This window comes from Pollachius pollachius, assembly GCF_949987615.1.
Source record: "Pollachius pollachius genome assembly, chromosome: 17".
NCBI lineage: Eukaryota > Metazoa > Chordata > Actinopteri > Gadiformes > Gadidae > Pollachius > Pollachius pollachius.
The window spans coordinates 15148907-15161811 of record NC_136950.1 but is presented as its reverse complement, the minus strand read 5'-3'; the positions used below and the strand labels follow the sequence as shown (position 1 = coordinate 15161811).

Here is a 12905-nt window from a genome sequence, read left to right as displayed (position 1 = left end):
ACGACATGATGCAGGTCAGGCGACCTACAAGCTGCAAAAACCATGGTACCCCATACAAAAATTATTATAACGCAATGTGCAACGTATAGGCTACCACATGGTGCAGTTCAGAATGTAAACCAACAACGTCGCGCAGGTTAATGCAATTACATATCGGAAGCTACTAACCATCTATATGTTGTTTTCGGGGTGTGTCTGCAGTATTCGGTAATATTTGACTAAGCTTGTAAAACAATAAACGACGCCTGTCCGATATATTGTTTGCCAGGGGGAGGCGTTGGGCTCAACGTTGGTTTTCGTAAGAGCTCAAAGGGGGAAGAAGACAGGAACACACGCTCACACATACGAGTCGTAAAGAGAGTTGAGGGACGTAAGCTTCACCGGACTACACATCAGCCTCACAGAACCCAGAGGGAGTGGACTGGTAAGGGGTCACTGTTTTCATCTGCACACTGGCATGCCAGTATAGCCTATACCTATTTCTCTGTATCCATGTATTCTATGTTGTTATACTGTCTTCCTGCAGCAACGTGGAACATCGGCGGCGGACATGTCACAGAAAGAAGTTAACGGGTCTTCCCATCGAGGGAAGGTCCTCACGCTGGAGAGCATGAACCAGAACGTGAGGCAGGTCGAGTACGCGGTCCGGGGTCCCATGGTCCTGCGCGCCATGCAGATAGAAGAGGAGCTGAAAAAGGTACAGAAAGTTTGGATTGCTTCAACCCTGCTGCCTGGTTCCTCTATGACGAGCTGTGATTTCGACACAAACCAGACTAGAGTAATTGAAATGGTAAAAATAGGCAACTTTTGTGAATTGAAAGTACATTGTGGGTTACTGTACTCCCCACAAGTAGAAACTGTACTGCCTAGTTTGACATAATCACCGCACGGAGACTCACTTAAGGATTAAGTTAAATCTGAGCGGTTGACACAACAGTGTGCCTCTGTGAGGAAAAAACTGAAAGGAAGAAAAACTATCAACAACAACCTTGTATTTGCACTTTGACACATGACCTGTCTGACATTTGCATCTCGGAACTCAGAGCAAAGAATAGACCCACGGGATGTCATGGTTGAAAGGAGGGAGGACTCGTTGCACAACCACTCAGCTCACTTACAGGACCTCTTCCCGGTCCCTGTGTGTGTGTATCCATCGGGGTAATACGCTGACACTGGGGGTTGATGGCTCTCCCGGTTATACACCAGCCTGGAGGGGCTTCTTTCACCCGACCGAGAGAGCAGGGAGTGTAGTCTGTAGGCTGGAAGGGTATTGCGTAAGAGAGGGGTTACATTTTCTTTCTTTTCTTCTCGTTGGTGTCCCTTTGCCTCCCTCCCTTATCACATAGAGACAGAGACAGAGACAGAATGAGATAGATACTGTCATTCATCTGCCCCGGGCACATGTGCTTCAGGGTCAAGAATTTTCCATTTTGAAACTTAACATTCTTGCAGAAAGGCGATATAGATATGTCACGTGTCCCTTTGAACATGTCACTATTTTGAAAGTGGACACTTCTTGGGAATGGGTCATGCAGAAGATCTCGAGGCAGACGTAAGCAGCTTGGCCAGCTGGACTAATATTCCGTGTGTGTGTGTGTGTGTGTGTGTGTGTGTGTGTGTGTGTGTGTGTGTGTGTGTGTGTGTGTGTGTGTGTGTGTGTGTGTGTGTGTGTGTGTGTGTGTGTTTTCTTGCATACAGAGAAAACAATGGGATGACAAGCCCGTACTTTATCTTTCTTTACTTTCCAGGATGAAACCTAAGACTACACATAAATAGCGGTGATTAAACCTTTCGACCTATCATTCAGTAAGGTGTATTTTCCCCTGGAAAAATAGGACGAGTTAAACAGGACTTGTGAACACACCACAGTCCCTTAAGTCAGGGAACAAGCTTAACTGTTGGCCTTAACCAAATGCCCTTGAGGTGGTTTGTGTTAGACTCAGGAATTAGCCAGACGACAACCAAACTCCACCCAGCCTATCTCCACACCCGTATCCATATCAGGCTACTGAATTACATAACATTTAACACTTTTCGGACTGTGGATTGTAGCAGTGGGTGGTGGGTCTGCCAGTCTTGCTGGTGCTTTTTAAACAACCAGGGCTGTCTCGTCCCCCCCCCCCCCCCCTCCCCCCCATGGCTTCAGTGGGCCTCAGCCGGTGTAATCAGTGACTGATGGGGAGCCTGCAGGGGGGGGGGGCTGTGTAGCCGTGTACTGGGACCGCCACTCTCCCACACAGAACAGCGGCCTCTTTGTTAAACACTAACAAAGAAGGGATGAGAACCGGAAAAAAAAGACAAAGTTTCGCTGCCAGGATTTAACCCAGGGGAAGGTCCAAAGTCCCGGGTGCCAGCGCTAGAGTTTCTTCAGGTCCTGACTCTATTTCTTTTTTCTCTGAAAGCGTAACGTTATACGCAGAACAACAAATATTGGCTCAGTGTGAACTCTGCGAGTGATCTGCAAACGCTTATCCCAGCGGTTAGGCTGCGGATTTCCATGTGCTTTGCAAAAAAAGCGGAGAAATAATCTTGAATTGGAAAATAACGACGCTGACACAGGGACCCTTATCATTACCAGGCGGGGGGGGCCGGGTCTTGTACACGCGTTGCCATTGGCTGCTTGCTAGGGAGCAGGGTGTACTGCAGTTGAGGTTTGATATGCCTCCAGGAATGTGGAGGTTCATGTGCCAGGGAACTGGAAGAGAAGATACGTAGACGCCCCGCTAATGCAGCTCTCTCTCAATGTCATGTTACTCCACTCGTGTAGGATGAGATTAAGTGCATATAGAGTGGCACGAAGGAAGAAGGGTTTGGGGTGGTTGTCTGTCTCAAAACGTAGATGATATTTGTTGGATTGTTTCGATGATGTGTTATTTCTTCCCTGGGATATTTCTTTCTTTATGTATGGTTGGATTCAGATCACTAGGCGAAGTGCAGTTATAGCCGAGACAGTTTTACGAACGTGTACTGATTGACTTGTCCTCTTGTACGTTTGCTTCTTATGCAATGGCTGCAATGCTGCAAAGCTGTTATACATGTTCATATGTATTTTATTTTATTATCTTCCATTTGATATTTTTACTTATGTATACATTTATTTGTATTTTTTTGTTACAGACTTTTCTGTAACAGAGGCGCACAGTCAAAGAACTTCACAAGAGTGTACTTGTTAAACAGAAATGCCAATAAAAACACATTGTGTTTAATGATTCGTTGGAGGCTCCTTAAAAACAGATCTTCAACTTGTCCTCGTCTGACCTGAAAATGTGATGAGCAGAGGCCATATTTGTCTCTCTAGAGCCAACCAGGAAATGGGCTGGAACCAGAAGTCCAAAAGCCATACTGACACGTGTTAAACCTGAACTATGTATTGTCTCCCAACTGCTTGAGAATACAACACAATACAAATATTAGATTGAGAGAGAAAGAGTAGCTCAGCTTACTGTCGTGTGTACACACTACATGCACAGAACCATTCCCTTTAGGTAAGCTAAAGGGAATGGGAAATGGAAAGATCTCACGTTGTGTGTGTGTGTGTGATCAAACCATTGATCAGACAACTAGTTTGTGAATTATGTTCCGCGAGCGATTTCACACAAACAGGCACATACGTGCTCAAATCAGGCTCTTTGTCAACAGTATTTACCCCAGATGCACCACTGAGAAACACCCATCATCAAGCTGTCTCTTAATCCTTTTCAAAAAAATTATAGTTAAGTGACAGCACTTTTTCTTTTTTTTTTTGTACTTCAAGTTTTTTTTATTGAATTTTCGATATGATGACGGTACAATGTTACACATACAGAGACATTTGTTATTACGGTACAAATAAAGTCTTTGCCATAAAAAAATAAAATTAATAATAATAAAAAAAATACTTGTATCTGTAAAAACAAGAGAAAACAAGAGCAGCTCTAGGGGCACATTCAAATTGGAGTGACTAGAATGGTTATCCATGCAACTATCAAAAGCATCAGTACGTTAAATCAACATTGTTCATGTTACAGGTTTATCGGTCAGTGTGATATATGTCCAGAAACTATCCCCTGCTGGTGCTTTATCCTTGTTTATAGTATTCAGCTTATTAAGTATATGTTCATATGAGGCTGTTTTTATCATGGCGTTAGCCCATTCTTTAAACCCTGGAGTTGTAGGTGTTTTCCAGTGTTTAAGAATTGTCCTTGCAGCCACTGTAATGCCAACCATGATGACAGAAAACACTTTACTTGATATGTTATGTAGTTGACTTCTGTCACCTAACAGGCAAAGTAGTGACGGCACTTTTTATTCAGAGTTGTGTTCTTTCTTTCCTTTCCTTAGGGAGTGAAGAAGCCTTTCACAGAAGTCATCAAGGCTAACGTCGGCGACGCCCACGCTATGGGCCAGAAACCAATCACATTCATCCGACAGGTAGCACCCCTTTCCTTCTCTTTAGACTACTACAAATAACTTTCTTCGATTTTTAGATGAAAAAGAATTACACAAAAATGACATCATTTCATTTTCCCTGGTTATGACGAGTGGGAAATCCATCAGAAGAACACTAATCAGGAAAATCCAAGGGACAGACATGACGATCAAAAAGGCAGTTTGGGCTAAACTCAAGCTCTCCTCTGCTCCCTCCCAGGTCTTGGCCCTCTGTGCCTATCCGGCGCTCCTTGAAGACGACAAGTTCCCAGAAGACGCCAAGCTACGAGCCCGTCGTATCCTGGACGGCTGCGGCGGACGGAGCATCGGTCAGCCCAGGGCCTTTCCTCCGTACCGCGTCACCGCTTCATTAGATTAGCAAGGGGCCAAACGTCCGTGTCCAGGCTTAGAGTCGGGGTTAGTTTAAGCCCCCCATGGCTCTTTTCAGGGGGCAGTCCTCCTAGATCTGTGCGTTAACTTAACCGAGACTCCAAGTGCAAAACAATTTTTTTTTTTTATTCATATATTTATTTGTATAGGATTTTAATTCCTTAATGGACAGGAGGGGGGTTGGAGAAGGGAGGGGATGACACAAAGGATGGGAATCCAACCTGTGGTCTTACCATGTTCCATGGTCTGCCCACTAGCCAGTGTTGCTGGAGTGCCCCTTAACTCTCTCTTTGTTCATTTAGGCATAGGCTTTTTTTTTTTGGTCACAAATTGCATATCAAGTTGACTGCCCAGAGCAAAAAAAAAAACCTTTTCAAAAGGGTAATTAAGTGACTAAAGTTGAAACCCATTGAACTGCATTCCGTGGGATAAGGCTTAGCTAACCCCGTTGCGTAATAAGTAACACAATACCTCAATGCGAAGAAGTACTCAGAAATACAGAGATTGCCCTCTGCATCATGACATACAGGGTCATATATGGAATAGTGTTTTATTTTACTAAATGGCAATAAAATTCTGTAAATATAGCAATAGCATCCAACTGCAGCCCCGGAGCCAGGCCCTTAGGTGCGGCAACGGGGCCTGTGGTGTGGCAGAGGGGCCTTTGGCGTGGCAGAGGGGCCTTTGGCGTGGCAGAGGGGCCTGTGGTGTGGCAGAGGGGCCTTTGGCGTGGCAGAGGGGCCTGTGGTGTGGCAGAGGGGCCTTTCGCGTGGCAGAGGGGCCTGTGGTGTGGCAGGTCTGGTTTTTTGAAGTTTTGCATCACAGTCGGCCCTAGCTGCTCCAGTTCGGTTTTTCAACGTTAATTTTTCTTGTTAAATCTAAATAAATAATATTAAATCTAATAATAAAAACACATACATCTATGTTTTTATTTATTTTATTATTATTTTGTAGAAATTTCACAAGAAAAAATAGCGCTGTCTCCGGGCCTCTCACTGGATGCTACAAATATAGAGCTTCGGGGGCACTGTTTCTTTAAGACTATGCCCTTCAGGCAAATAGTTGGTAATTTATGATCTTATCTGAAATGATAAGGCAGAGTATCAACTGTTTGCCCTCAGGGCAAATTGTTGATTGGGGCAAACAGTCTTAAATAAAACAAATATATCATTGTTTTATTAATAATTGCTCAAATTGTACTTTCAGGTGCCTACAGTGCCAGCCAGGGTATCGAATGCATCCGAAAGGACGTGGCCAGCTACATCGAGAAGAGGGACGGAGGCATCCCCTCTCACCACGAGAACATCTACCTCTCCACCGGCGCCAGCGACGCCATCGTGGTAGGCGTCCCCTTGTGGCGCAAAGCGTGATATACCGGTGAAACTCGAAAAATTTGAATTTTGTGCAAAAGTTCATTTATTTCCGTAATTAAACTTAAAAGCTGAAACTAATATATTATATAAACTCATTACATGCAAAGTGAGATATTTAGCATTTATTTGTTATAATTTTCTTACAGCTTATGTTTTTCGAGTTTCACCTGATTATGGATAATAAATGCCTGAAGCAGGTGCGACATATGTTTACTAGGATCCTTAATGTACACAGAAACCACTATCACGAAACACAGCATAAAAAAAAGACAAAATAAGTCATAAACAGGGGTGGAATAGGGGGAATGAGAACACACAGGTGTAAAGAATGAGTAATTAACCCAGGTGGCACCGCTTTGACTAACGAGGCCCAGGGAAGCAGTCCCTCGTTAGTGCTCAGTCAGGATAGTGTGAGCTTCCTTCCCGTTTCGTTTCCTTCCCCTTTGTTATCACTCGTGCTGTTTCAAACAGCACTTTCAGACCAAGTGTGTTTGACTCTTTGTTCCAGAATGTCCTACGTTGGGGAATCAAACCTGGTGCATTTCCTGATGCATAGATCACATTTGATCCACTGCCACTATTTTTTCATATAAATTTCCTTCATAGGTTAAATATTCCTGAAGGTGAAAGTAAAAGCCCTCCACAGTATAATGTATGAAGTTGGTCTCCTAGATTTGCTGATGCAGTTGAAAGCCAAGGCATCACAACATAAATCAAATGTCTCAGTATAAACATAATGAAAAATTATGTTTTTAGGGCTTTTATTTTCTAAACCTTGAGATTTGCTCCCCTGTTGATTCTTCTTAGGCATTCATGATTACTTCCACTGTTCCCTTCCTACATCTGTTCCCTTCCTTCATCTTCCTACACCCATTTTCCTCTCTCCTGCCCCATATCTACTGTATCTCCATTTCTCTTTCTCTCTCTTCGGCCTTCTCGTCTGCCCTGCTGCTTCACCATTTTACAGCAGGTTCATGACCAAATGTAACAGGTCCCTCATCCTTCATCTATCAGCGGGTGAACTGCTCCGTGGGGCATGCCCAGGTCTAGTTGACCGGGCCTGCACAGGTGGGAGCAGAGAGGAAGGAGGAGTCTCCTTGCTGTTGTTAGTTTCCAACTCTTCTACTCTTTTCTGCTCTCTCTTTTTCTCTTCACGTCTGTCAAACATTCCCCTCACAGCCAGGGCTACTCGGTTACAGCAAAAATCATCATCACGATTATTTTGGTCATTATTGAAATCGCGATTATTAAAATGATTATTTTTGAGTTTGAAAACACTATGTATTTATTCAGCATTTCTCTCTAAAAAAAAAACACATTGTAACTGAGAACTTTGAAATTTCCCCTTTTAAAAAATTCACAATTTTAAAATAGAAAATGTTGAAATAGAAAATAAATGTACAAAATGGTTCCAGCAGTTCTGAAAATTCTATAAAAAAATAAATAATAATAAAAAACATAAATAAATAAAAATCATTTCAACGCGATTACTGGTATATTAGTTCGGAGATCGTTTGACCCAAAAGTCGAAAAGACGATTACTGTTCTATTAATCACCCAGCCGTCCTCACAGCGGCATTAACCTCCCCCGTGGTGCCCCCTGCGTCTCCTCCCCAGACCATGCTGAAGCTGCTGATCTGCGGGGAGGGCCGCACGCGCACGGGGGTGATGATCTCCATCCCCCAGTACCCGCTGTACTCGGCCGCCCTGACGGAGCTCCAGGGCGTGCAGATCAACTACTACCTGGACGAGGGCAAGTGCTGGGGGCTGGACGTGGGCGAGCTACGCCGCTCGCTGACCGCCGCCCGGAAGCACTGTAACCCCCGGGCGCTCTGCATCATCAACCCCGGGAACCCCACAGGTACACTGGGGGACACACACACACACACACACAGACACAGACACAGACACACACACACACACAGACACAGACACAGACACACACACACAGACACACACACAGACACACACACAGACACACACACAGACACACACACAGTTGTGAAAAACATAATTGATGTTTTGACAATCCTAATATGTAGTCAAAGAACATAAATCAAATACCGGTAACTTAATTAAGAAAACTTTGTAAGTAACTCATTTTTTTCATTATCCTCTTATTTAATATTTAATTGTATTTTAAAAAAACTCATAAAACCCATTATGTAAGAAAATACTGGCCCTTAATGTATAGATTTTTTGCCATAATATAAAAATGTATAACATTTGGGTTTACTTATTACTTAATGGAGCAAAATAAACTGTAATGTAGTAAGTGAACCAATTGTAATAAGGTAACATTATAGGCTCTTACAAGCCTTGATCACTGCACAGTCTGACACCCACATATAACCAGATTAGAGTTTCGAAACTTGCTTCGAAAAGTGTATAACAGCAGATCTGATCTGCATCACACACACACACACACACACACACACACACACACACACACACACACACACACACACACACACACACACACACACACACACACACACACACACACACACACACACACACACACACACACCATTGTTAATCATCAATCCTGGTTCCTGTGACAGGCCAGGTCCAGAGCCGGCAGTGCATCGAAGACGTCATTCGGTTTGCGAAAGAGGAGGGGCTGCTTCTCATGGCCGACGAGGTGAGCAGTGTTACGCGTGTGTTGAGTCTTTTTAATTATTTATTTTAAGTTTGCAGTCCACCCATTGAGAAAATCACAAGCATAGCAGGCATATCGTGGAGGCTCTGTGGAACATCTTTTTTTCACCAATCGTTTCTGCCGCCTGGATGCAGACTGCTGTGGGTGTGAGCATGAGGTTGAGATGAATGCAATTGTATCTGAACCAGATTTCAATATGGCTAAACTGGGTCATTAGTAAACCACAAACACACCCGGCATTTGTACAAGGTCTCGTCATTCTAAATAGCACTTAAACTATCTCAATCCCAAATCCGGTTCAACTGCTTTTTTGTTTGGCAAGTAACAACGACAATTCAACGTGCTACCTAAGGGGCTGCAGCACTCCACCGAGGTGGCTTTTAATGGGCTCGCAGGACGCAGGGTGGGGATGACGGAAACCGGTTTATTCTAAAGTTTTTAGACAATGATTCATGGCCCTAGAGCTCCACGTGGTCACGCTGTGTGCGTGTGCGTGTGCGTGTGTGTGGTGACGGCTGGTTTATCAACATACATTTTCCAGCTCCAGAGTCCAATCGGTGTCTGACTCGGGCCATGTGAGGCTGCTTACACCAGCCGTCATCCACACACACTCCCGTGACATACTAATTGATTTAACGAGTGGCTCTATAGTTAACGTTGAATAGGACTATGGACGTCTAGGCTTGGTTTGGCTCCGTGCCCATGATCAACCTTTTGTCCCGGCCTAAACCAGGTGTACCAGGACAACGTGTACGCGGAAGGCTGTGTGTTCCACTCCTTCAAGAAGGTGCTGTTTGAGATGGGGCCTGAGTTCTCCAGCGTGGTGGAGCTGGTCTCCTTCCACTCCACCTCCAAGTGCTACATGGGAGAGTGAGTTGGCCTTTTTTTTTGAAATGGGTCATTTGCATAAGGGTAAATATCGGCATTCAAAAATAGTGAAACGATCTGAAATCAGTCTACTCACACTCACCCTAATCATCCTCCCGTATAATTGGCCGACTCATTCATTCCCTCACTCTCCACCTCAAGCTGGTGTGTGGTGAGCGTTCTGGCGCAGATGGCTGCCGTGCATCACCCAAGTGGGTGCTGGTTGGTTATTGAGGTCCCCCCCCTTCACTGTAAAGCGTCTTTCAGTGTCTAGAAAAGCGCTATATAAATTCAATCCATTATTTATTATTATTATTATTATTATTATTATTATTATTATTATTATTATTATTATTATTATTATTAAAAGCGAGCAGTCCGAGCCACAGAGGGTACAGCCTTCAGCCGGGGTGGGTGAGACGGCGTACCACGCCGTCTCACCCACCCCGGCTGAAGGCTGTAGCCTCTGGGGCTCGGACTGTCACTCGAGGGTGGGTTGAGGGTTGGACTGGCTGAACTGTCAATGACAGGAAGAACCTGACTGGCAAGCGGAAAACTGCTGATAATAACAACTACAACAATATGAATATATATGTGTATTAATTTATCTATATGTTATTTGTAAACATAATTTGGTCGGTACCCATTTTAAAAGTACTGAGTTCGGAAGCCAACGCTGCACACACACACACACACACACACACACACACACACACACACACACACACACACACACACACACACACACACACACACACACACACACACACACACACACACACACACACACCAATCAAACTCAAATACATTGACACCTTAGATAAATCGAACTAACATGGAAGGGCTGATCATCTCGACGACCGTTCACCCGATCCCTTTCACTCTTGGCAGCTGTATGGCTGAGGACCCAAGGAATCGCAGTGACGGCCTTGCAGTTTTGGGACACTGACGTGTGTGTGTGTGTGTGTGTGTGTGTGTGTGTGTGTGTGTGTGTGTGTGTGCGTGCGTTTCCACACAGGTGTGGCTTCCGCGGGGGCTACATGGAGGTGGTGAACCTGGACCCTGAGGTGAAGGCCCAGCTCACCAAGCTGGTGTCGGTGCGCCTCTGCTCCCCGGTGTCGGGACAGGCCCTCATGGACGTGGTGGTCAACCCCCCCCAGCCCGGCGAGCCCTCCTACGCAACCTTCACCGAGGTGAGGGGGGGGACAGGGGGGAGCAACCCAAATTGCTCTATAATTCAAATGATGTCTGGACTCTTTATATCAGGGGGGCCCAAATTCTTCCCAGTGGAGGGCCAAAATGTAATCGTGGGGAGGCTCGTGGGCCAAAATTTAAAATTTTCAGTATATTTAGTCAAATCTGTGGGAGGCGGCTGAACAGGATAGGAGCTCAACAGCGTCACCCTACCATCAATGTATCACAATGTTATTCTAGGGTCAGGAATGGAAGTGCACCAATAAATAATATTCAATGAGAGCGAGCGCAGATCCCGAGCGCTGATGGCGGAAAACAATAATATATGCAGTGGGTAAGGCGCGGGCCAAATGAAATCGGTCGCGGGCCAAGTTTGGCCTGCGGGCCCCAAATTGGGCAGCCCTGCTCTATATAATGTTCAGGTGGCTGTAGTGTTTGCGCAAATGTTCAGACTTTAGACTTTAGATTTAGACTGAGTTAACGCTGATTGAGCGTGTTTATGATTCATTGTAGGAGCGGGCGGCGGTGCTGGCCAACCTGGCGGAGAAGGCCAAGCTGACGGAGGAGAGCTTCAACAATGTGCCCGGGTTCCACTGCAACCCAGTCCAGGGGGCCATGTACACCTTCCCCCGCATCACCATTCCTCAGAAGGCCATCGATCAGGCCAAGGTAATGCTCTAAACACCGCTTTGATACTGCACCCCTAATCCTTACTCTCTCATTATTTTGGAGCTTTTGTTCGCTCGTCGTTAACGTTACAGTTTGAGGTCCCTGACTGACTTTCCTGTGTCTGTGTTTCTGTCTGTCTTGTGTGTGTCTTTGTGTGTGTAGGCGGCAGGCCAGGCCCCAGACCAGATGTACTGCATGAAGCTCCTGGAGACCACTGGAATCTGCTTAGTACCAGGGAGTGGCTTCGGCCAGAGGGAGGGAACCTTCCACTTCAGGTGAGTCATTCCGTCGCGGTGTGTGGCACACTGACGTTTTTAGTCCGTTATCATCCTTGTCTCTGAACACTCTGCCTTTCATCGTCCCTCCAGGATGACCATCCTGCCCCCCAAGGAGAAGCTGAAGTATGTGCTGGAAAAGATCGCAGAGTTCAATGCACAGTTCCTGCAGGACTATTCCTAACGCCTTTCAGAAACCATCCGAGCCATACGTCATCCGAAGCCACTTCCATCCCGTCCTGGATCACTATAAACACAGTTCTCATGTAAAAGTTACCCTTCCCTGGTAGCTTTGTCGAAACCCATCGGTTGACTACCCTAGGGAATGCCTAGAATGCTACAACACCCTGGGCAACTTCGGTTACCTTTATGCAAACGGTTGTGTTGTTTCGCAACATAGTCCCCCATTTGGATCGGACGCAGAGATAACTGTCGGGTACGTCGAATTTTCAACGTTTAACCAATTGTATACTTGAAAAATTGTCAGCTCACGTCATTAATCGCAGCCGATGAGAGCCTTTTAAATGTTCTGAACTCCTTATCTTTTAAAACTGGAAAACGACAGCTCAGTTGAAGGCCATAACAGGGAGATTGACTTTTATTTTGTGTGTCTCATGGTGACACGGTGCGTCACTCAATATTAACAAACCCTTAAAAATGTCAATGTGCTTCCTTGCTGGTCGTGCCAACACGTTTTTCTTGAGCCATTCAAAGAAATGTTTTACAAAATATATCAAATGATCAGTGTGCCTTGTGTGAGTGTGACCTTCAAATGCAGTGGTGGGTCTCTGGGATGAATGCTCCCTTAAAGAATATTTAACGACAAACTTCAAGAAGCCAGAGCTGTGATAATGAGCCTACTTAAAAAGCAGTACGATAGTCTTGAGTAATCGTTGGGTTCAAGCCATCCTTTGAGGTCTTACGGCTAGGTAAAAGTACAGGGTATTTAGATTGCTTGGCTTCTTCTATCAAGGTCTTTTTTAGTAGATTAACAATTCAAATGGAAACATTTGGCAATATCTTGTAAAAATGTAATTTAAATAGAAAAAAAAATAAAAGGATTTAATG

At 44.9% G+C, this 12905-nt stretch overlaps 1 protein-coding gene across 1 annotated transcript; it reads left to right on the top strand.

The window, feature by feature from the left end:
- The first annotated feature begins 269 nt into the window (after nucleotides 1–269).
- LOC307089104 (alanine aminotransferase 2-like) lies at nucleotides 270–12857 on the top strand. Its single transcript, XM_079755221.1, has 12 exons — nucleotides 270–424; nucleotides 527–697; nucleotides 4321–4410; nucleotides 4628–4736; nucleotides 6004–6137; nucleotides 7788–8031; nucleotides 8735–8814; nucleotides 9566–9702; nucleotides 10718–10892; nucleotides 11407–11562; nucleotides 11725–11837; nucleotides 11931–12857. The coding sequence occupies exons 2-12, from the start codon at nucleotides 551–553 to the stop codon at nucleotides 12019–12021; spliced, it is 1476 nt and encodes a 491-aa protein (XP_079611347.1). The 5' UTR covers nucleotides 270–424; nucleotides 527–550; the 3' UTR covers nucleotides 12022–12857.
- The last annotated feature ends 48 nt before the right edge of the window (nucleotides 12858–12905 follow it).

Bases quoted from the DNA above. Each gene is read 5' to 3' on its own strand.
- LOC307089104 (XM_079755221.1), top strand. From the start codon at position 551: ATGTCACAGAAAGAAGTTAACGGGTCTTCCCATCGAGGGAAGGTCCTC. The intron at 6,138-7,787 runs GTAGGCGTCCCC...TCTCCTCCCCAG, and splicing joins GCGCCAGCGACGCCATCGTG to ACCATGCTGAAGCTGCTGAT. The intron at 8,815-9,565 runs GTGAGCAGTGTT...GGCCTAAACCAG, and splicing joins TGCTTCTCATGGCCGACGAG to GTGTACCAGGACAACGTGTA.